Here is a 23,813-nt window from a genome sequence, read left to right as displayed (position 1 = left end):
TCCTTTGCTGTCTGAGGCCTTAAACCTGGAAAGCAAACATTACTCATCACTTCTTCCCGCCAGCGCTCTCTTCTGAGCCCTGGAGCTATGCGTGCGATGATGTCAGACATATCAGACAGGTGTGAAAATCCAGCTTTTTGGGAAGAGAATCTGACACGTAGCAACCAAGATGCATGTATCATTCCACAAGCCTTGGTGGTTATACTCAGTCCATCATCCTGTTGTGTTGGCCTTTTATGCATCTGTCTGACAAAGCAAACCTTCAAGTCATTTTCTCTGGCAGCTCCATCTTCCCAAAAACAGACAGTTATGATAAGGCACTGTTTTGACCGGTGACCAGTAAAAGCAAACACTTGCCAGTGCACTTCATATGATTCTTCACAGTCTGGAGATATCCGGGCCTGCCATCCAGACTTAGGGATGATATAAACACTTTGGTCCAGAGACACGTGAGGGCTGTCTGGTGCATGGGTTTCTGGATCTGATACAGTTTCTCCAGAATACAGTGACTCACCAGCTTCTGGCTATATTCACTGTGGTCACTAACGCTCACTGCTGCAGGGCCTCAGGCTGCTCCTCAGACTGTTTGCTCTGGGAAAGATCATGCTGTCTGGCCACAGTAACATCTTCATCTCTTTATTTTCTCACACTCTCCAGTGAAATCACGCATGTCCATGTCTTGTACTGTCTTATTAGTACACCTAAAAATAAAAAATATTGCACATTCCATTAGAAATACTGATAAAGTATTGATAAGGCTTTAAATTTAAATGGCCAATCACAATCCAGCATTCAGACTGGTTGGACTGGTCAGATAAATTAAGTAAACGTAGTAGGAAGTAAAGAAAATCTACCTCAAAACGGTAATTCACTTGGGTTCATATTGGGTTCATGCACCCGTCTGGCATTTATCTGTGATGTGTATAAATGGTTTTGTGGTATAGTTAGATAATCAGAGCCCCCATTATCCGGTGCACCTGAGGATTTGTGTGACAGGGTCCTCTTAAGATCCCCTCTCCCCTCCGAGACACGAATCAGACAGTCATCTGATCTGTGGCCGAAAGAGTCATTAACAGGACGCGCTTTGTGCCGACGTCATCCGCGTCTTTGTGCCTTCACTCCCATCTGGTGTTTGGGTTTGTGATGGCGCGTAACGGATGTAGAAGGGATAACAAACAGGAGAAATCAAAGAAGCGCCACTTTGATCTGTACCTGCAGATTGCTGCGCCGTGTTTGGAGATGCAGCGGTAGACATCACAGAGGGCGGCGCTTTTTTCCGTCACACACTCCGGCGTTCTTCATTGTGCAGCCATGCCATGCCAACATGCGGGCTTGTTGCCTGAAGTGGTGTCTCAAAGAGGCCGGCAAAAAAAAAAAAAAATAGAGACAAAGAACAATCCCGAGACAGACAGAGCGCAACAGGTGAACGAGGGAGTGCTTATCCCATAATCAGAAGTGCTGGCAGTATGCAAGCATTTTCCATAATTGCGTTAGATTGCTGTAACTCCCCAGATGAGCTGCCAAAAAAACATGTCAGTCAGCACCTGGTGCCTTTATTGCTGTGTGACACATGCAGTTCATTCTCAGACTCAATATTCGTTTCCTCTGTTTGTCTTATAACACTAATCTGATAGTGAGCAAAAAAGAAAAGAAAAAGTGGTGAAATGTAGTGAGAGGTGTTTTAGAGGGCAGGAGATGAATGACAAAATGTGTCAGGCCCAGCGTGTATAATACCCTGAAAACGGAGGGGAACAAGTGCACTGTGTGTGAACAGCTGGTCCTCTTCGTTAAGTCTAGTTGGTGTGATTTCCCACAATTCTTAGGGCGACATATTGACTCAGATCAAGTATGTTGGAAGGCTCATGACTGATGAGTTGATGCTGAAGACGTTTGTATTAAATGTTGAGTTTAAAAAGTTGGAAGGGGATCACAATGAATGGCATTGGAGCCTTTAACTTGTTGTGTGCGTGTGGGAGAGTGAGAGGCAGACAGAAATATGTATCTGTGAACTCTCTGCCCAAGCCTGTTGAGCCTGTCCAAAACCGTGATGGGCTTTTGGCTGGGCGCCCTACACGTGAGTCCAGCAACAGCTGGAAGATGGAGAGGAAAGGAGCAGTGGAAGACAGAGCCAAGGCAGTAGAGGCCAGTTCCCAGGCTCTGGCCTCTGGAGACCCCAGAGGAAACGAGGCAGGGTGGGGGGTGGGGGAGGTGGAAAGGCCGAGGCCAGCTGCATTGATGTCTTCCTGCCTGCCAAAAGTTTTACAAAACTAATAAGTTTAGCAATAACCTACTTTTTTTAATCATTTTTTCCCATCATCAGTGCAATTGTAGTTCTGACAAATAATATTTTATGCAAACCGTGGATCAAAAGACTAATGAATGGGGTGCACAAACAGTCAAATCTGCACCTGTCTTAGTATCTCTGGAGGTTTCTTAGCCTCTCCCAGCTAATTTGTAAATACTTCATGTCCTGCAACTTTACTATTTTGGTTCACTTTCATTGCACCACTCAGTGGCCACAGAAATAGCTGGCATGAAACTGTTCACATTATAAGGTTATCTTTGCATTCCAAATGAATGCACATGGCAATAAACAAATGTATGCTAATGTAATCATCCTGTAAGAACGTTAGCATTAAGCATATTTACAGCTGGTTTCTGGCGCCCCCAAGTGGTTTAAATTACAACTAAACTCTGCTGTTCAAATCTGTTTTGTTCTTTTACATGATGGACCATTTATTTTGATGTTTTTCTCCTTTCTTAGGGTTGTGGGTCATCATGTGGAAAATGCGACTGCAGTGGTGTAAAAGGATCAAAGGTGAGATTTTTATTTGTACCCATTTCATTTGTCTGTTAACCAATCTTTATGCATTTTCCCTTTTATGTCAGTACAGGTGTTGATGCTAGTTCGTCTGTTAAATGGAGGTTTTGTAACATCAAGCAGTAACAAGTGACAGTGCTTCCTCTAGTCTATGTAACGGTGTCAGTTCAGTGGGACATGCCGAAGCCAACCCTGGGTGGAAAAGAAGCTCACAGGACTCAGCCATGGGTCAGAAATCAGGATGGGAATAAGGATCAGTTTGAATTAGAGCATGTCCGAACACACAGCTGGGCCGAAGGCCTTATTCCCATCAGATGAATGGAAGCTTTGAGTTATAGATGTGCAAGTGGTGGGGACACCAGCCATGAACTGGCAGCGGGCCTTGAGCTGTCAGCGCTCCAGCATTAGTGTAAATCGCTGAAGAGAAACATGAAAAGTTGATGTTAGCTCACTTGGGCACGGATGCATTTTCTCTTTTGTGCAGACAGACGGCAACAGCATTTTCTTTAATGCTTTTTGATGACAAGATATTTTAAACAAATAGCAGACAAGCACTGAATGATGTGTCTGGTGATATTCTGTTTGCAAATAAATCACTGTCAAAGACCAAATGTATTGTATTAACAACTATTTACTTTGGAACCAAGGTTTGTTACAGCTTATTTAATCTTTTATTGTAACTATGGTCTAAATTTGTGCTTGCTTTTCTTTCTTTTAATGCTGAAGTGAAATCTCAGCCAAAAAAAACAAAGTGTTGGCCAACCTTTTTGTTCAGGACCCTCAACATAGAGTCTCACGACATAAACCCGACATAGATTTTGCTCTCTGTCTTTTTATTTATTTATTTTGCAAGTGATTCATGACATTTTTAGGCAACTCAATATGAAATAAATCTGAATAAAATAGTGGCCACATGTAGACATTGTTTTACAATTTCATGATAGAATCTGGGAACTACTGCTTTAAATGAGGTCCGTCTAAGAAAGATTTATTATTCATTGCAACCCCTTCTGTTTGAGTGTGCATATTTGCTCACTTTTATCAGAGGACCGCAGTGTTATTTGTCCGCTTAGAGCCTTTTATGGCTCGTTCTTGCAGCAACAGTAGCCAAACATTCAGTTCACTCACACAACGGCAGATGTACTGAGTGCGTTCAACCAAAAGCTGTGGATTTAAAGCACCTCTGTGTTTTCAGAGTTGCCGAAAGCCCTCAAACAACCTTCCCAAAGTCTCATGTGAGCCCCGTTTCCAGTGTCACATCCCAAATTTGCACTACAGCAGTTGCCATGGCAACAACACAATATTCGATTCGATTATGAATGATGAATTTGATTGACTGATGTGGTTCAGGTGTTGTGTTCAGAGACTGGAAATCAGTCCTGGTGTCATAGTTTCAACACGGCTGCTTTCTTATTTATGACCCACTGGTTCACTCATCGTGTGAGAAGGGTATGACCCTCCTTCACGCAGCAATGCAGCCCTCTAGTGGCAGACAGTAGAATATTTCTGGGTCTGTTTAAGGTCACACACACTGGGAGAGACACAGTGGATGATGCTGTTGTTTTTTGTTTTTATTCTTTCCAGTGAATTGTACATTAATTGAATTAAAACTATTCTTAAGAGAGTCTTCATAAGGAGTTCAAATATTAAAACTTTAATAAAAATATTTATTCATCACTCACTGCATTGGCAATCACTTCTTAAACATGTAAGTACATAGAAGGAAAATGATTAAAAAAACTAAAATTTTCTTTTGCTTGCATTTAAAATAATGTCTTGATGTTGCGATACATTATAAATCACATAGGAAAAATGTATTTTTATAGTATCATACTACGTCACTGGATACATATACAGGAACTTAGTCACAAATTCAATACTTCATCATCTGATTACTAAATAAAATCATAAAATGCTTTAAAGCTTTGTTTCTGCATTTTCTATTTCATCATTTGCGGTTCAAGTTGTTCAAGTTGGTTTGTTGGTTTCACTAAATTGCTTATCTGTGTATAACAGGGTGAGCGTGGGTTTCCTGGTCTCCAAGGTAACATGGGATTCCCAGGGATGCAAGGACCTGAGGGGCCTTCAGGGCCAATGGGCGCCAAGGTTAGTACACACTTTCATTGGCTTTAAAGTTATAACTGGCGACATTAATCTACAAATTACTTTTTATTTTTAATTAGGTGGTAAAATTGAACAAAGTATGAAAAAGTCTAAAAGCCAATTGTCACATTAAATATTCTGCAAATGTTTTTTCCATTAGATTGTCCGAGTGTCACGGTGATGATTACTTTTCTTTCCATCTGCTCTTCAGTTAGTTGACTAGTCGTTACAGCCCTACGCACAATTAAAGTCTCTCATTGTTTTCAGCCACATCCTCTGCACATATTTACTCCATATCACACAAGCATTTTACATGTTTCAGACTTGATCTGGTCAGATTTGTTTTCTGTATCATGTCAATCTTGATGTCGTTTGGATTTTAGGGAGACCAGGGTGCGTTTGGGTCTCCTGGACTGAAAGGAGTGCGAGTAAGTAACTGACCATCAACACCATCATGCAACACTTCTACCCAACAAACAAATTACAGATCACGTTCTAGTTTTGAACAAGTAAACCTGACCCACTCGTGATTTCGCAGGGTCCACCTGGTCTGCCAGGTGTTCCGGGAACTCCAGGACTACCAGTAAGTTTCTGTCGTCTTCCTTCATATCTCACATCTTGCAACAATCCAGTAAATTCACTTGTGACACTGAGAATGCAAATATGCAGTGACTGTATAACACTGTCTTAGATGATGCTGATATTTTTTACATAATATTTTAGCTTCATTCAACTTTATGGTATCAGTTATGATCTCAAATGATTAATTTCTGCACTCTCGCTGACAGGGCATCAATGGACATGATGGTCCACCTGGTCCGCCCGGTATCCCAGGATGCAATGGGACTAAAGTAAGCCACTTCAAGCTGTACTGTGCTTTGGAACAGATTTGTTTACCAAGAGTCTCGAACCCCGGCTGCTATTTTCTGACGCATGGACTTCTTGTTTGTGTGCGTTTCAGGGAGACAGAGGAAGGGATGGCACTTCTGGTTTTCCTGGGCTTCAAGGGCCTCCTGTAAGCAACCACAGCTGATTGCATGACAAATAAAAAATATGTGCAGTGATTTTCTAAATTCTGCATTTCTCCATTTTCTTCTCAGGGCACCCCGGGAATTCCTGGAATGAAGGTCAGCTCAAATTCATAAAGCTTTCACATCATGTTCGCAAATAACTTAGACAAGTTTGGCACAATTCCACTGTCACAAACACATTTTACTTTTGTTTTGTCTCTTCCAGGGTGAACCAGGTGGCGTGATTGGGATTGTTCCCGTCAAAGGAGACAAAGGATACCCTGGCCTACCTGGACAACCTGTACGTAGTGTCTGTTTGTGAGAACATGGTTGTGTGTTTGTGCACAATACAAGGAAAGAAACCTGAGGCTGTGCACTGAATGTTCTTTCCACAACTTTTCTCTCTCTACCAGGGATTCCCTGGCCAAACTGGACCTATGGGACCTCCAGGACCTCGTGGCTATTATGGACTCAAAGTGAGTTACTGACCGAGTCAATGAAAGTGTTTGTTTATTCTGACACATTAGCAGCACCTGAAGTATTCTAACCAGTACAACTACAATTCCATCTAAAATTCATTATTAGTTGCTTGTCTGATTAATTGAATAACTGTTTGACAGGGTGACCCTGGCCCCCCTGGCCCCCCAGGAGAGAAGGTAAGATTAATCAAATCCATAATGAAGATTTTATATATATGAGATACCACAGTTCTGAGATATTAAAAGAACTTTCTTTCACCTCCCTGCAGGGTGACAGGTTGGCGTTTGTGAGTGAGAAAGGAGAAAAGGTGACAATGATTTTTTTATTTCCGTTGTCAATGAGAACAAAACAGAGGAACATGTTAACCGTTATGTGGTGTTCATATTGTTAATACTCAGCCAGTGTTTGCATTTTGTGGTTTTTAATGCCTCACAATCAAACACTTATGTTAAAAAGAATAATTTTTTGGATGGAATCTGGGATGAAAAGCTCAAAAGAAGACTTGCCATCCGTGTTGGCCCTCGTTGCATCCTTATCACATTGGCAGCCTTGCGAGGTGGCTCTTTTCCTCGGCGAGAATACCATTCAATTTCAGAATTTTTTGACATTCATATTTCCTCGCTTGCTCCATGCTGACTGTCTTGTTCTGGTCCCCCTGGTTAAATGTTGTAGATAAGTAAAGTATCTACTGAATCTAAATCACAACTTCACTGTTCATTCTTCATGTGAGAATGTATTTGTATTATTTCTCCCTGCAGGGTGAACCCGGATACGCCGGCCCACCTGGTCCTCCTGGTCAGTCTAGCGGACAGGATGGAGTACCCACCACAGTTTACGTACCTGGCCCACCGGTACCCACTCAGTCACTCACCAAATAATGTCATTTTCCTGTGTAAAAAATTCTGTGTTGCTGATGTTTTTTTTTTTTTTCTTTTTCTTTCTGAAGGGGTACAAAGGAGAACAAGGAGATAAGGGAGACAAGGTTGGTAACTTGCTCTCAAATGTTGAGCTGTAAGACTTTATGTTGGCCGAGGTCAATTGTTATCCATTAATTAATTCTGAGATATTTGATTTGTGATTGCAGGGCTACTGCCTCCCTTATCAACACGGTGTAAAAGGTGAACCTGGCCCACCTGGATCAATAGTAAGTGGAAAAAATTATGTGTGTAATGTATGTATGGAAGAAAGTTCAGTTGAAATGTGTATTTTCATCTATTCTATTTCCTTGCTCACTTATTTTATTTTTGTGTTTTAGCCATTTTATCACAAGTCCAAGAGATTGCAAAGTGAATAAAAATAATATTTCTGTAATTTAGGGTAAACCTGGTAAGGATGGAGGTTATGGCCCTAAGGTAACAATAACTGTATTATTATTATTATTATCAACTGCCTCTACTCATCAACTACAAATTGATTTCATCATATAAAACATTTATCAATAAAGTACATCATATTCTAATGCAGGGAGATAAAGGCTTTCCAGGAGCTTCTGGAGAAACTGGCTATCCGGTAAATAATGCTCTCATTTGTTATATCATTTGTTTATTTTGAAGGCTTACCTCTGAATCCATATATGTTAAAGGATTTCATGTTCAGCAAACTAACGTCTCTGTATGGTTTTAGGGAGAGAAAGGAGACAGAGGACCACCTGGTTATGTACGTATTTAATATTTTTTGTCTCACTGACTCACTGTCTTTTCTGTCAACTGCAAACAACGCAACTTCTGAAAGCTACCACCAGATGTCGCCACATATTCATTCGGTTAAAAAGTGAGAGTGTATTAAAGGGAAGATACACTGTTAAACAACACCGGGCTTTGTAATACACACATCGTATGATGGCTATGACCTTTATTTCATAGATCTCGCCTTGGGCCTGATGCATATTTTTCAAAGACTTGGCATTTATCAAACGAGGAGAATTTAACAGAGATGCTGCAGAACATGGGCTCACAGGATGGATAGGAGATTATTTTTTTTTCACCTTAAACCATAAGTCACATTACTGTTATCACTTGGTTAGAGTGAAATCTGATAATAAAATACCTAAAAGCTGCTAATTAAAGGAGATACTAAAAACTAAAGCAAACAAAACTACTAAACAAACTACAAAACTAAACTTGATCTATAATAAATAAATACCAACCTCTCCAGTGAACGTGCCACCAGTTGTGGATTTTTAATTTGTCAAATTTTTATGACAGATATAATCTGACATGAACCTCATCGGAACGAATGTTCAAATAGTAACAATGTCTGTAATGAAAAGAGGGATAAATAAATAATCACCACCCTGAGTTCAGTAACAGTCAACTCTCACCATAGATTCCACAGTAATAAACCGATATAGTACATAATAATAAAAAGAAGAATTTATGATCTTCATTTCTGTTATGGTGTAATTATAGGGCACCGGTGCACCTGGCCCCCCTGGCCCTCGTGGTTTTCCAGGGACAGAAGGAGAAAAAGGTAAAAGGATGCTCTAGTAGTAGCTGACACATGCTCGCAAGGATGACACTCTCATAAACACTTTGGTTTTTGTCTTAATCTACAGGTTTTCCTGGTCCTCAGGGTCCACCAGGCCCACCAGGTAAAATAACACTATATAATATATAGTAACAACACTGCATTAAATGTATGTGTCAGATTCTGTGTTAGTGACGCCAAAATGTATGGTCTTGTACTCCAGGTCGGTACAGGGAAGGGCCTCCTGGAGAGAAAGGTCAAAAAGGAGATGTGGGTCAAAAAGGAGACATGGGACTGGAAGGAGAGTCTCTTGTTGGACCTCCAGGACAACCAGGAGCCACTGGACCCCCTGGCCCCCCTGGAGAACCAGGTACAATATTCCCGATCTGTCAGTGTAACATACATATGGTGAAACACTCATATTGTGTATCTACAAATGTTTCAATAATCCAATGCGTACATGTGTGCAGATGGTTTATGTGACATTGAGAAGGGAGCCCCTGGCCCACCTGGACTTCAAGGCTTACAAGGGGAAGTGGGGCAGAAAGGTAAGGAGGACCAACCAATCAATGAATGACAAAATGGCAACAAAAACAATATTTTTAATTTATATTTGTTTTTTACTTAACTCGTGTCTCTGTATCTGTTTATAGGTGACAGAGGAGAAACCTGTTTCGAGTGTGAGGCTTTTGGCCCACCTGGATTACCTGGCCCTCAGGGCCCTAAAGGAGAACCAGGTGAGCAAACACTGAGACTGCCAAATTTACAATTGTAGTGCCTTAAATATTGTAGCTTTTGGTAACAGTTGTTTTTTTTTTTTTTTTTTAATGAAGATGCATTTTACATTTTTTAACCTTAGCTTTTTACTGAGTCCAAACATAACTATTCGTCGGCTTGCCAATTGACACACACACTATTATGAGTATTATATAAGCTAAGGATGTACAATGTCAATGTTCACCTGGCAGGACCTCCTGGTGTAGCTGGTGGCAAAGGACAAAAAGGTCTTTCTGGAGTCCCTGGACGACCTGGAACACCCGTGAGTAGAATAATGTCCAAAACAATAACAACTAAATCCCTTTGTTTTGACAGTTGAGTTGATGAAAATGGAACAGAAAGATAAATACTGAGTTGGATTGACTTTCACATTTTTGGATTTGTGCAGGGTACTCAAGGGACTCCCGGATTGATGGGGGCCCCTGGGGCTGTTGGTGAGCCAGGGGATATTTTTGTAGCTCCGGGTTACAAGGGGGACAGAGGTCTTCCTGGTCAAGCTGGATCCCCAGGGCGGCCAGGCCGAGATGGACTGCCTGGGAAAGATGGCATTCCAGGCGAACCTGGCATCAAAGGAGAACCTGTAAGTTTATTTTTAATATGGAAATAAGTTTGCCAACATGATTCTGTTTTATTCAATTTGAAGCGTTCACTCTCTATAATTTATTGTCAGTTTTTGTAAAAGAAAAGTAAATTTGACTTTTCATTTGTCTAACCTTGCCTTCAGGCTAAAGAGGGTATCAAGGGTGAACGTGGACTTGATGGAGACCCTGGTTTTACTGGGCCTCCAGGAGAGCGGGGTCCACCTGGTACACCAGGTTTCGGCCGACCAGGAGAGCCTGGAGAGAAGGGCAGTCAGGGTGGTCCAGGACGTCCTGGAGTTCCCGGATCACCTGGTGGGCATGAGATTTCTGTAAAGTTATAGTGTAATGTATACAGTGTTGGCAGATCTGGTAATGTTATGCCCAATTGGGTGGTTTTCAATTTTATTTTGCGCATAGAAAGACAGTTGGCCGGGTAAATAAAATATGGGCTAGTCTGGGATCATTTTGGTGTTTTTATAGACTTTTGTAGACTGATACTGCACACATCTACTGAGTACATTAATTCACTAATTATGTATCAACATAACTTGTGTCCACCAGGTGCAAAAGGTGAGCCAGGTAAAGGTGTGATCACTCCTGGACCTCAGGGGGTACCTGGACCACGAGGAGAAACAGGCTTACCTGGATATCAAGGTGAGCAACACAATATTCAGCAGGTCCCTATTTTACTCCATTTAAAACCCCTTGATGTTTAATATGTCTCTTACGGATGAATTATTAATCTTTTAATCATTTAGTTAGTTTAACATACAATATTTTGTTGGTGGCAGGTGACAGGGGCCCACCAGGAGACCAGGGGGTTCCAGGTTTCCCAGGAGAAAGAGGTGAACAAGGACCTCCTGGAATTGGATTTCCGGGTCCAGCCGGTCCTAAAGGTGAGCTATTTGATCACACCAAACACCACACAGCATGTACATGAAGAGAAAATAGGAAACTCAATGAAAATTTTTTATTTGGTCGATGTGCAGGAATCAGTGGAGTTCCAGGAGCACAGGGAATACCTGGAGAGCCAGGAAGACCTGGGCAGGATGGATTCACTGGGAAAACTGGTGTGCCTGGACAAAAGGTGTGTGTTTGACAACATATCTATATTAGTTAATTAGAATAGTACTATATTCAGTTACAGTATAAGGAGTATGTGGGGGTATATATAGTATTCTAGATATGTGAAACACAGTGCATAAAATGGCAACATAAATAAAATTCAAACCATAACAACGACTAAGTGCTTATTTCTGTGCCATGCAGGGTGAACCTGGACGGGGTCTTCCAGGTCCAAAGGGCTCACAGGGCCTTCCTGGAAATATTGGCTTCCAGGGAGCAAAGGGTGACATTGGACTACCTGGAGTTCCTGGACGAGAAGGACAGACTGGACCACCAGGACCTCAGGGACTTCAAGGTACTGAAGGGAACTTAGGGTATACTGAAATTAGTCCATGGTAAAATGTAAAACTCCCATCTTCTGTTCTGAGATTCTGTTTCTTTGGATTTTAAAAACAGGTGAGGTTGGACCCCCAGGACTTCCTGGATTGGCTGGCAGACCAGGTGAGCCAGGAAAAGGCTCACCTGGCGCTCCTGGACCACAAGGACCACCTGGAGAACCTGGACCATTCGGTGAGCAGAATCTGTGCAGGAATATAAAGATTGGTGTCTTGGAGACCTTTATGACTTATTTGATAAAAGCTGTACAAGTACAAGTAAGAAAATTAATTCTTCATGCTGGCTCTTTTTGATTCAGCTCTTGTTGATGCTACAGCATTATGACTAACTGGCACTCGTTATGTATCTCTGTTGTACAGGTCGGGAAGGTATAAAGGGAGAAAAGGGTTACCCAGGTCTTCCTGGTCTGGACATGCCAGGGCCTCAAGGAGAAAAGGGAACCCCTGGGTTCCCAGGACCCCCAGGTTCAAAAGGACAACAGGGGCAACCAGGCTTACCAGGCAGGGATGGACCATTTGGAAACGAAGGTGAGACAAACAAACCACTGTTGTGTCTTTGTATTTTTTCTTCTTTTGTTAATTTTGCCTGTGGAAAAAGTTACAAAGTTATAAAAGTTTATAAAAGGTTTCAACAGAAGTGTTAGGAATTAACCTGTGAAACAGGATCACATTTTTAACAGCAGAGGGGAAATTATGTGGCTTTTGCTGGTGAAACCTGGCTGAACTGTTTATTGTTCATTTTTTTTTAACTGTCTGTTCAGTTATAATAATATTGACATTTTTGTGTTTAGGTCAAAAGGGGGAAATGGGGGTAATGGGAACACCAGGAGTGCCTGGATTTCCTGGATCGCCAGGCACACCTGGATCACCTGGTCTGAGAGGTAAAGATCATAAAATGAGAAAAAAAAACAATCTCTTCTCTTGCTGTTCTTATCAGCTATATATATATTTCCCCACTTTCTTCTGTTATACCAGTAGCCATAAAACCATCTGTTTGCAACATTTTCTCTCAGGTGATCCTGGTAGTACTGGACCAAGAGGCGGTGCTGGAGACCCTGGACCTAAAGGTGAAAGAGGAGAGCCAGGTATTCAAGGACCGCGTGGGAACATGAGTGATGTTGACATGGAGCACATGAAGGGGGAGAAGGGAGACATTGGAGACAGAGGTACAAACCAGCAGTTGGCTCAATAACTATACATTAATGTAGAGATTTGCCAAAAACAGATTGGCAGGTTAGACTTTGTTTTTAATACCATTGCCCTTTAGGTGACCCTGGGGTCACTGGACAGAAGGGCTACCAAGGACTCCCAGGAGATCCTGGAATGCCAGGCAAAGATGGAGATCCTGGATTACCTGGACAACCAGGTAACATACCATATCAGCTAAACCATGTTCTATACTTTTATCCTATATTTTAATTTCTGAATTAAAATAAATTCTAAATCATTTCAATGTCACTGATATTTCTCAGGGGCAAAAGGAGATCCTGGAGAGCCTGGAGAGACTGGCAGCATGGGACCACCTGGACAGAAAGGCAGTGGGGGAGAGATGGGGATACCAGGTAGATAAATAAAGCACAAAAATGTATGACTTGAAAATGCCAGCCAGTTCCAGTGTGTGAGCACGAGTGTTATATATGTGTATTTACCACTTAAATAATTAGTGCAACACAAAATATAACCATGTTTGTGTGTGTGTTTGTTTAGGTCCAGTTGGTCCAAAGGGTACCAAAGGTGATATTGGTACACCGGGACATCCTGGATTCAGAGGTACAGATGGAGAAAAGGGAGATAGTGGACAACCTGGTGAGCCAGGTATCGGCTTCCCAGGATTCCCAGGAGAAAAGGTAATTCAGTAGTTAAAATATTCTGTTCTGATGCTAGTTGTATGAACACCAGCAGGTTTGAATAGGCATGACTTCACCTCTACTGGAGCTTGGAAAGAACCTTGAAAAGATGAGTCGTTTTAAACAGTGATAATGATAATGATTGCACTTCATTTTTGCAAGAAAATAGATTGAATGTTACATGACAATATTCAAGCCCCTTTACAGTCCAGTCAATGTTTGATTAAGCTCCATATTTATCTATTATTCATTTGTTGTGCATAAACTGATTTTGACAAAGGACATTACTTTAATTTCACTATTTGTCAGAATTTTGCTTCTTTATTCCTGTCATGGGATTCATTGACTGCAAGCACACATTTGACTACACATCTGATGTGAACTCCAATTTTACTGAATGAAGAATGTAGATTGACACCCAACAGAAATGGAACAGGAATCATATATTCTGTACATACTGTCTTGGAGTATATGCCCCTGTCATTAATAATAAGTATCTATCTGTCTTCAATTAGCATTTCGCTCAAATCCTCTACTTGTGCAGGGTCCGACTGGCCAGCCAGGATTTCCAGGAACACCTGGAGAGAAGGGTCAGAAAGGTCAAGAGGGTATGCCCGGCAAGCCAGGTTTCGAAGGACCCAAGGGAGACAAAGGAAGCAGTGGATTCCCAGGTCAGCGTCCAGACATTCATTGTTCATTCATTTATTCTGTCTAAAAGGACAGCTTCAAGTATGGTAATCCTACATGTTGTTATTTCAGGAGTGTTCTTACTGTAGTTTTTGCATGTTCCTATGTGTATTGTACAGGTCAGGCAGGTAGACCAGGCGCGAAGGGTATCTCTGGGCTTCCTGGGTCTGTAGGAGATCCTGGTCTTGACGGTCGACCTGGTAAGTAACAGGCCTATTTGATTATCTAGTCAGATTGACACATGCAATGATTAGACCAGAAAATGTGATTCATTTGTCTTAGGTTCAAGGTTAGATCCATAGCTACATAATGAGCTTGACAGAGCTAACTATAATCCCTTTAGACGGATTTTTCTTGGAAGGGTTCAGACTGAGAATTTACATAAAATCAAACTAATCAGTGGGCAATTATGGGAATTTGGCACTCCAAATAACATAAAACAAAACATCATTACATGACCTTTTTGTCGTCAGTTATATTGAGAACCTCCTTCAGTGGCGAAATTATGAGATTCAAGATAAACTGCTTCCTTTTTCAGTAATGATTAATGAGTAAGCTGAACTAGCTGAATATACATACACAGACAGATACAAGAAGGACAAAACTGTCCCAGACCAATGCTTATTTATACTTGCTGGAAAACTGTGAGGGATGTGAAAACTGTGTCTCTGCAAGCCGAATATGCAGGAAGCGGTAGTCAGTAAATGTGATCCTCTACAGGTGAAGGTGGCATGCAAGGTCCTCCTGGTCCTCGTGGAGACAAGGGCGATGCTGGGGTGGACGGCATTCCGGGACCCTCAGGGGAAAGGGGAGATCCAGGTCAGTGTCAGTGTTAGGCTAACCCCTCCCTCTTGCATAATGGTAGTATCTTGTGTAGCTTTTATTTCTCAAGATCCTTAACATCTGAAAAACACTCACTACCAACAAAGACATCAATGATCACTTCTATGTCTCTGTATATCTGTCCTTTTCTGCAGGTTTACCTGGTCGTGGTTTTCCGGGCCCACCTGGAGATCTTGGGAGCAAAGGTAAGACCCCTTCCTCTGTTTATATATAATTTAGATTATCCTTTGATTACTAAAGTGAAGATGTAATCTGGCCTTTTCTTTCTTTGTTCAGGTGACAAAGGAAGTTCTGGCGCCCCTGGCTTCCCTGGTCACCCAGGTGTTCCTGGTTTCAAAGGAGACAAGGGACTTCCAGGCCAACAAGGTCCCCATGGTGAGCCAGGAGAGCGAGGTTCCCCAGGTATCTCTCTAGAGGGTCCTAAGGGAGAGACGGGACAAACAGGACAAACTGGAGAAAAAGGTACTGTGAAATGCATCTCATGCTAGCAAAACAGGCCCACGAATACTGGAAGTGAAATGTCACTGAATACATTTTGTATGGTAAAAAAAAAAAAACGTTTGTTTTTGTCCCCATCAAAAACAGGATCCCCAGGTTTACCAGGACCTGGTGGTCTGCCAGGCAGAGATGGCCTAAAGGGAGACAAAGGAGATCAGGGTCACCAGGGCTTCCAGGGAGAGACGGGACATAAGGGAGACCCCGGATCTCCTGGACTTCCTGTATGTCATGAGATGGTTTTCTTTTATACTGTACTCTTTACTCGTTAATGTACATTATGATGATCAATATCTGATACATGCTAGAAACAGCTGCAAAAATCATAATTATTGTTTTTGCATGTGACTTTAAACAGGGCCAACCTGGCCTTCCAGGTATCGATGGAAAGAAGGGAGAGAGAGGATTGCAGGGAGTTGCTGGCTTCCCAGGTGAGTAAACACAGAATGATGTGTTTGTGTGTGATAGGTAGCATTTCTTTAAATGAGTATATGAGTGTTTTTTATGTGTAAGAAAACATGTTATTTGTAAAAGAAGAATAAATAAACAAATAAAACACACTAATACCTGCTTTAGGTGCAAGAGGTTCTGTTGGGGACATTGGGTTCAAAGGAGACGTTGGAGATCGAGGATTCCCAGGAGAAAAAGGTAATAAAAGAGTAAAGATTGTGAACCACTGTTAATTACAACATTAATTATTCCTTGTACCCTTGCTTATGCACTTGTTTGGTCCCTTGTATCTTTGCACACTCACTTGCACAGTAGCAAGGTCACTTGCTTGTTTGGTCCCTTTCTCTGTTGCTTCCTTGACCCAGTGCTTGTTCTTTGCTTGGACGCTTGCCCCGATATTGCCTTGCTACTTTACTTCCTTGTGTTGCGTTTCCTCGCTCACTATGCCTTGATCGCTTGCTCCCTGTACTCTTGCAAGGTCACTAAACTGCTTGTTTTCTTGCTTGCTCCCTTGCACCTTCCCATGCACATCCAAATGTCTACTTGAAACTCTGCTCTTGAAATTGTTTACTTCCAAGTGTGTACTTCCCTTGAACTTCCAAGGGAGCAAGTGGGTACTTGAAAGTGTATACTTTGAAGTTAGCAAGTACAGAAGTGTGCATACTTCCAAAGTACCACATAATGGATATTGAATCTCTTGCTCCCCATCTCTGGTATACAACCTGGCTCGGTCCTCTTACTGACCATCCTCTCTTTTACCCCCTGTTCCTCATTAACTGTTTTCTATCTCGCTTGCTACATTGCATCCTTGGTTGTTCCCTTGTCTCATCAGTTGGTCTCTTCCTTACTCACTCCTTCACTTTTCACTTTTCATTTTATTGCTTATTTTATTGATGACTAAACACCAGAAACACTTACAGGACAGGGACAAAAGCAATTAGTACAAGACATCTGCAGAACATTGGAGGTTATGACTGTGTGCATAGCATAAAAGAGAAACAAAAAGGATACAGAATGAACAATGCTAATTTGTGATGCATATAGTGGTAATAGTATATTAAAATTATAATAATATGTGACACAAAATGAAAGTGGTGATTATTATGGCATGGTTATGAAACCTGGATACGGATATATCTTGTGTTATGCACATATACAACTTACACACAAACACACACACAGAAGAACCATGTGGCTAATTTAAAACCAAATATGACATAAAAATATTGTATATTTCAGGTAATCAAGGGCCCCCAGGTCCCTCTGGCCCCCACACCTTTATTAAAGGAGATATTGGTTTCCCGGGAACTCAAGGCCCGCCAGGACCTCAGGGTCCAATTGGGATTCCCGGGCAGAAAGGACAGCAAGGTAATGTTTGTCATCACTTGTAATGTGTCCCACGCCCATTTTTCCGTTATTTTGTTTCATTATTTTTGTTTTTTTCTCTCAGGTGTGACAGGTATTCCAGGGCCAAAGGGTGATGAAGGTGTGCCTGGATATAATGGTCAGCCTGGAGCTAAAGGACAGCCCGGCCTGCCTGGGCCACAAGGTGAGAAGTTCCCTGGAAGGAAAACATGCTGATATGCATATTGTTTGGCTGTTTCATTTACTTAATAATTACTCTGTATCACTAGGACCCAGAGGATACCCTGGGCCCCCAGGACCTGATGGTGTTCCAGGTCAAGTGGGTCAACCTGGCCCCTCGTCTGTGGAGCATGGGTTCCTGGTGACACGTCACAGCCAGTCGGTGGAGGTTCCATACTGTCCTCATGGAACCACGCTTATATATGACGGCTACTCCTTGCTCTATGTACAAGGCAATGAACGCTCTCATGGACAAGACTTAGGTGAGAGAAATGATATGAAGAAAGAAAGAAAGAAAAAAGAAAGAAAGAAGGGCTTTGTGAGGTGAATTACAATTTCCCTATGGCTCTACGTTCTTCGTCCTTTAGGTACGGCAGGCAGCTGTCTACGGAAGTTCAGCCCCATGCCCTTCCTGTTCTGTAACATCAACAATGTGTGCAACTTCGCCTCTCGTAATGATTACTCCTATTGGCTCACCTCACCTGAGCCCATGCCCATGAGCATGGCACCTATCACCGGTGAAAGCATTAAACCCTTCATCAGCAGGTACGCCAGCATTTCTAAGCCCAATTTTCTGTGCCACGTGTCTGTGACATTAACACATTGTGCTGTTCTCACCTACTACTCTGCACAGGTGTGCTGTGTGTGAAGCCCCAGCCATGGTGATAGCAGTTCACAGTCAGACCATCATGATTCCAGCTTGCCCTCAGGGCTGGGACTCTCTGTGGATAGGCTACTCTTTCGTCATGGTAAGACAAAACAGTGCAGATAAACAGTCTCCCCTCTCTAGAACACATTTTCAGAAAGGTTTTGGTCTTTGAGAAAGCCCTCAAAGAAACCATGAAGAGCTATTTCCCCCTTAATAAACAGAAGTAAAAATTACCATTTAGTTTAACCAATACTATCAAAACCCAGCTCATGCAGGGAACTTTTTAGTGTAGTAAATGTGAGTAGTATATGATTATAACAGCTGCACACCTACGTGGGATTTGTTTCAATTGCATCATGTGTGTCTCTGCAGCACACCAGTGCTGGTGCTGAGGGTTCAGGCCAGGCTCTGGCCTCTCCCGGATCCTGCCTGGAGGAATTCCGCAGTGCTCCATTCATTGAGTGTCACGGTCGAGGAACCTGCAACTACTACGCCAACTCCTACAGCTTCTGGCTTGCCACCATCGAAGACAATGAGATGTTTACGTAAGACAGTCTTTTGTGCTCCCCTTCTCTCTTGAAAGGAAAAAAAACATGAGCCCTGAAAATCATACAGCTACACGCAATTAGTGATGTGGTTGGAGGTGAAAAAAGTGTTTGATGTTTGATGCTTTTATCTTCTGGTTCATCTCAAATTACTGGCATGCCAACATTGGACTGACTTGCTATGCTCTTTCCTCTTTTTGCAGGAAACCCGTCCCGACAACACTAAAAGCAGGCAGCCTCCGAACACACATAAGTCGCTGTCAAGTGTGCATGAAGAGGACATAAACCCCGATGCCAGAAGCCTCCACTTTAACCTGCAAGCAGTAAGGTGCGCATTGACGTCCTCGACCTGGCTTTTACTTCCTGTTTTCAAAGGATGGTGCTATTTCCCTGCATGACATGTGTGAGAGGAGAAGGACAGAGACGCGGGTCGCAGAACAGCCAAAGACTGAATTATACAATCAAGAACTCAGAGACCAAGTGGCCTTTTGCTCCACGCAGAAACACACAATCACAACACGTTATTAAGAATGGCACCCAGTTTACCACTGCACTGAGTACATGCCCCCAAAACTGGTAAACTGGTGTTCATTTTGAAAGGGCTGTTTGTGTAAGTTCGGTGCTATTGAATCTTACTCCTGTGCCTTTTCATTTCTTTTCTACCATTTCGCTATCCTCCCAGTGCCACATGATTGAAAGATATAGCTTCACAGTATTATAGACGTTCACACCTTATAGCTTGTTTAAACTTACTAATGTAAAGGATGGGACTTACCACTGGTTACATTCGCTTGTCATTTGCTAAACCACCATAATGTTGCAGATAAATATACCGATCACTCTGTTGTAAATATAATGCATTCCTCTTTAACATAGTTCAACATACTCTCCTCAGGTTATTACTGAATTACTTTGTGTGTTACTAAGCCCATTTTTATTTATAAGAGTTTTGAGAATATGTTGGATTCCATATATTCAAATACCATATGTGACAGCCAACGCCTTATTAACATACAAAACAGCACTGAAATAGCATTGACAGGTGTGTGTATGTATGTGTGTGTGCGTGCGTGCGTGTGTGTGGATGAGTGTGTGTACATATGCATTTGAGTGGCTTGAAAATGGGTGTCGTGGTGTCCATATACATTATTGCACAACCCTGTTGTTGACATCATCTGAAACCAGCGCAGAAAAATAAATGGACAGAAAAGAAAATCATGTTTTCAAAAGCTTTGCTCTGTCAGATGTTTGTGTGTAACAGCTGTGTGTAAAAGGACTCACTCCTTTCTTAGATTAAAGGACCAGTGTGTGGCTTCTCGTGGTGGATGTGCAGATTGTAGCTAACCAGACAGCCTTCACCTCAGCCTTTCTTTCCAAGAATATGAGAGAATCCAAAGTGGCTGCTAAAAAGGTGAAAAACAAAACAAAATGCTCTGTGTAGAATTAGTGTTCGGTTTGGACCATAGAAACACGCATTCATATAATCCAACGAAAACAGCGATTTTCATATTCAGCCGATTATGCAGTAATGAAAACATAAATATTGCCGATTGCCCCTAAATCTCACACACTGGACCTTAAAGTGAACCAAATCTTTCTCATCTTTGATCCCAAAGAAATGCACATGTATATATACTTACGCATAACATTTACTTGACTTTTCCCATTTGTGAATTACTTTTGTAACACCTGTTGATTTTGTGCATAAATGCATTCTTCATTGAGAGTGAAGGGTCATTTTGTTGCGCTTTCACGAGTCAAAGATACACAGTGCCTACGCAGGTCGAGATGCTCTCAAAGGGTCTTGACAGAAGTGTGTGTTTTGTTCAATATTTTATACACTGCATTTGGTAATCATTCCTGCTATATCGTGTTCCCGGAAAGCCTCTTGAATCCCAAACATTTGTGCGTCCTTTTCAGAGCTATTGAAAGTTTTGTACTGTTGAAGTTTTAGCAATTACTCTACACTGACTGCAACCTGTTTTTGTTTGTGTGTTGTTCTTGGTTGTGATAAAACGCTCCGTCTAGCATATGCAGTATCTGCAGGATTTGCCAACATTAGTAAACGTCCTTACAATCAGAATAATCTTTTGTGAGTAATGAACAAGGCAAACACACTTCATCAGCATTGTATATTTTTCTGCATCCCATATTGTGTAAATTCTGCAATAAACTGAACTGTAGGATATTCTTATTAAATTATCATAAGTGTATTGTCTTTTTTTCCATTTGGTTTGTTTGTCTTGGGTAATGTCAAGCTTTGCAGTACGGTACTTGCCACAAGAGGGCAGCACCTGCGCACTGTGAAAGTAAGTAGCTGATGAGTCGCATGATTCATTGCCTTGAAGTGCTCCATTTAGATGGCTCAGTTAGTTTCTGTGGTTTTATCTTTATACGTGCATATATTCAAACCTACTACTGCCAACCAACAACAGGGATCAAAAGTTGACCCCAAATATATCCTGAATCCTGAACAGTAATTTAAGTGCAGCCTCTGCAGCAACACGTCCACGGTCCCATGCAGCCACTACCTCAGCACTTCTGCTGGGACTGTGTCCAGCAAACCCGTTCACCCCACGAAAACAAAAACGGATCGATACGCTCCGCAGAGAACCAGATAACCCCTCCTTTCAACTCCGCTCTCATCTTTCATTTATTACCGGAATCCTATCCCTTGTTTCCTCTCTTGTCACCAGACAGACAAACAGAGCCCTTGACCCCCTTTGCCGTCTTCATGAACACGTCTAACAAGGCCGTGACGTCTGACCGATGAGTGCAAGGTCACGTAGGTGGGAGTCAGATTGGATGGTCGTACCACGCTGGCTACAGGCCAAATGGTCAAATGTCAGGCATAACTGAGAGCAAAGGCCTGATGACCAGCAATGCTGAAATATCTGTGGGCTGCAAGGAGGCTGCACTGAAGACAAGTTCTGCTTCTGTGAAAAGTTGAATAAACTTTACCTTAAAGGTTAGAATTACGAATTTAGCTACTGCTAACTAATTGATTATGGAGATCATTTGAGTTCAGAGGTATGATGCATGATACACATTCCTGCTGGTGAGCATGGCTTCATTGCAAGAAATGCAGTAACCAAATTGATGGAATTCACATTCAAACACACAACAACAACAATGCCATGTGCTTGAGGTCAGGGCTCAGCCTCGCTCAGGGGCTTTGGAGTTCAAAACTTTGACCTCTTTAAGTGTCTTAATCCTATAGGTTTGCTAACACTGCTAAGTTGAGCCCCAAGTTACAATCACCTTCAGAGCTGGGCTTTATGTTGGCGCAATAATATGTTCACGACATTTCTGACGTAGACACCAAATTGTTCACATTAAAGGTCAAATAAAACAATACGGAAACTGCATTTGTGGTCATTGTTGATGCTGAAAGAAAAACTAACTGTGTCAAATACTGGTTTTTGCGCTGAAAAACTAAGAATGAGTAGTAGCCAAAGTCCCTTTACTCAACATGTCTTGTTTTCCAGAGTGTGTTTATGATATAATTTAGGAATGTGTCAGGAGGTTTTTGTGACCCTGACCTTTCTCCTTAGTGGATAAAGTACAGAGGTCACCACCTCTACCACACCCCCTTGACCTGAGCTGTGCCAAATACAGATTAACTTGCAACACAGCACGCAAACACAAAACCCGACAGAAGCTGTGCAGGAAAACCGCTTTCACACATGCGCACACACAACTGTTACAAAGGCTTTGTATATCTTTTGCATTGGAGGTTTGCGGTCAGAGGTACGTACAGTGAGAGCTTTAGTGAGAAGGGGTGAAATGCATTCGCTGTCTGGTTTCCAAAAAGCAGAATATGTTTCAGTTTTCATTGTTTCATGTCTGTATGGGATTGCAGGGAAACCAACGAGGTGGAGTGGTTGCGCCTTTTGTAATGTGCGTTCAAAGTTGCTCGTAATTACTTTCAAATATAACAACATGTAAAAGCCGGATCTTTCAAGTTAATCCGACTTTTGTGCCTGTGGGTTTTCACCTCCAGAAAAGGCCAGGTTCCCCAGCCAGTCACACTGGTTACTGGTAAGCTGACAGCTAATGACAGGTGGCAACTGTCGCGGGACTACAGGTGCTTTCAACAACTTTAGATTGACTGGAAGCCTACACAGATCCGACAAAGGCCTCACATTTCAAAAACTTGATTGTGTTTGTTCTTTGTTGAAGCTGTTCGCGCCCACGCAGATGTTTTCTTCACTCTGTCTGCTTAAATCCAGTCAGGTGGATGTTGAATGCGGCTTCGTGAACTAATAAGAGTCACATTGTATGAGTTGTCCTGTAAACAGCTGGTGCTACAAATGCAAAAAAAAAAACTAAACTGTCCTGTACTGTCATGTGGTGAAATTATTCACGCATTGTTGGCTAACAGCAGCACAAACACAAAGACGCTTATCAAGTTTTTATTGGCCAGACCCTCAACCATGTCCTCTTTAACTGCAGTCAGTCTGCTTCCCTCTTCTGTGCCTGCTTGTGTAACTCTACTGTGCAGAATTTATTTAAACAATCAGTATTTTTCAAAAGAGAGGGGGAACTAACCCTCTCTCTCAGTCTGTATGTTCGAGCCCTTTGTTATTTTGTGCGTCATCCTGTCAGTTTGGACTCTGTGAAGGTCAGTTTGCATTCAGAAGAGAAAATACAGTATATCACAGTATTTCACGTTAAGATAAATGGTGAATGGAAACGAGGTTTAAAGGGTTTAAAGTTATAGTTCATTGAAAAAATATAAAGCAGCTACTGTGAAGCTACTGTGAAGATTCATATAAATCTTACTCAAAAATGTTCCCCAGCATATTACGTCAGGTAGGACTCATTGTCCTAAATAGGAGGAACTGAAATACTGACCTGGTGTTTACTATAAACCAACATAGAATGGAATCTGGAAACATGTTTTCAACCGTCTGCAAACGTCGAATCAATAACTTCTGGCCAAAGTCTGTGATGCTGAAAACTGAACATTCAACAGTATGTAAGAATAACCTCTGACTGACCCACACGTTTCC

General features: G+C 41.9%; 1 protein-coding gene across 1 annotated transcript in view; it reads left to right on the top strand.

The window, feature by feature from the left end:
• The window catches only part of col4a1 (collagen, type IV, alpha 1), a 35,510-nt gene extending 14,510 nt beyond the window's left edge, over positions 1 to 21,000 (top strand). Inside the window, exons 2-52 of the mRNA XM_047600900.1 lie at positions 2,765 to 2,818; positions 4,838 to 4,927; positions 5,308 to 5,352; positions 5,463 to 5,507; positions 5,713 to 5,775; positions 5,886 to 5,939; positions 6,025 to 6,051; positions 6,161 to 6,235; positions 6,348 to 6,410; positions 6,555 to 6,590; positions 6,683 to 6,721; positions 7,173 to 7,265; positions 7,361 to 7,396; positions 7,499 to 7,558; positions 7,731 to 7,766; positions 7,879 to 7,923; positions 8,038 to 8,070; positions 8,823 to 8,883; positions 8,969 to 9,004; positions 9,104 to 9,250; positions 9,351 to 9,428; positions 9,534 to 9,617; positions 9,849 to 9,919; positions 10,046 to 10,237; positions 10,382 to 10,550; positions 10,800 to 10,892; positions 11,030 to 11,134; positions 11,228 to 11,325; positions 11,508 to 11,658; positions 11,760 to 11,873; positions 12,059 to 12,226; positions 12,490 to 12,579; positions 12,712 to 12,864; positions 12,966 to 13,064; positions 13,171 to 13,260; positions 13,406 to 13,545; positions 14,090 to 14,216; positions 14,352 to 14,432; positions 14,953 to 15,051; positions 15,210 to 15,260; positions 15,352 to 15,537; positions 15,661 to 15,794; positions 15,929 to 16,001; positions 16,147 to 16,218; positions 17,260 to 17,388; positions 17,471 to 17,569; positions 17,655 to 17,867; positions 17,973 to 18,150; positions 18,239 to 18,353; positions 18,626 to 18,798; positions 19,002 to 21,000. Coding sequence (XP_047456856.1) covers positions 2,765 to 2,818; positions 4,838 to 4,927; positions 5,308 to 5,352; positions 5,463 to 5,507; positions 5,713 to 5,775; positions 5,886 to 5,939; positions 6,025 to 6,051; positions 6,161 to 6,235; positions 6,348 to 6,410; positions 6,555 to 6,590; positions 6,683 to 6,721; positions 7,173 to 7,265; positions 7,361 to 7,396; positions 7,499 to 7,558; positions 7,731 to 7,766; positions 7,879 to 7,923; positions 8,038 to 8,070; positions 8,823 to 8,883; positions 8,969 to 9,004; positions 9,104 to 9,250; positions 9,351 to 9,428; positions 9,534 to 9,617; positions 9,849 to 9,919; positions 10,046 to 10,237; positions 10,382 to 10,550; positions 10,800 to 10,892; positions 11,030 to 11,134; positions 11,228 to 11,325; positions 11,508 to 11,658; positions 11,760 to 11,873; positions 12,059 to 12,226; positions 12,490 to 12,579; positions 12,712 to 12,864; positions 12,966 to 13,064; positions 13,171 to 13,260; positions 13,406 to 13,545; positions 14,090 to 14,216; positions 14,352 to 14,432; positions 14,953 to 15,051; positions 15,210 to 15,260; positions 15,352 to 15,537; positions 15,661 to 15,794; positions 15,929 to 16,001; positions 16,147 to 16,218; positions 17,260 to 17,388; positions 17,471 to 17,569; positions 17,655 to 17,867; positions 17,973 to 18,150; positions 18,239 to 18,353; positions 18,626 to 18,798; positions 19,002 to 19,083 — 4,845 coding nt within the window. The 3' untranslated portion in view covers positions 19,084 to 21,000. The remainder of the gene's footprint in view (positions 1 to 2,764; positions 2,819 to 4,837; positions 4,928 to 5,307; positions 5,353 to 5,462; positions 5,508 to 5,712; positions 5,776 to 5,885; positions 5,940 to 6,024; positions 6,052 to 6,160; positions 6,236 to 6,347; positions 6,411 to 6,554; positions 6,591 to 6,682; positions 6,722 to 7,172; positions 7,266 to 7,360; positions 7,397 to 7,498; positions 7,559 to 7,730; positions 7,767 to 7,878; positions 7,924 to 8,037; positions 8,071 to 8,822; positions 8,884 to 8,968; positions 9,005 to 9,103; positions 9,251 to 9,350; positions 9,429 to 9,533; positions 9,618 to 9,848; positions 9,920 to 10,045; positions 10,238 to 10,381; positions 10,551 to 10,799; positions 10,893 to 11,029; positions 11,135 to 11,227; positions 11,326 to 11,507; positions 11,659 to 11,759; positions 11,874 to 12,058; positions 12,227 to 12,489; positions 12,580 to 12,711; positions 12,865 to 12,965; positions 13,065 to 13,170; positions 13,261 to 13,405; positions 13,546 to 14,089; positions 14,217 to 14,351; positions 14,433 to 14,952; positions 15,052 to 15,209; positions 15,261 to 15,351; positions 15,538 to 15,660; positions 15,795 to 15,928; positions 16,002 to 16,146; positions 16,219 to 17,259; positions 17,389 to 17,470; positions 17,570 to 17,654; positions 17,868 to 17,972; positions 18,151 to 18,238; positions 18,354 to 18,625; positions 18,799 to 19,001) is intronic.
• The last annotated feature ends 2,813 nt before the right edge of the window (positions 21,001 to 23,813 follow it).

This window comes from Mugil cephalus, chromosome 12, assembly GCF_022458985.1.
Source record: "Mugil cephalus isolate CIBA_MC_2020 chromosome 12, CIBA_Mcephalus_1.1, whole genome shotgun sequence".
Lineage (NCBI taxonomy): Eukaryota > Metazoa > Chordata > Actinopteri > Mugiliformes > Mugilidae > Mugil > Mugil cephalus.
This window is presented reverse-complemented; position numbering and strand designations above follow the sequence as displayed.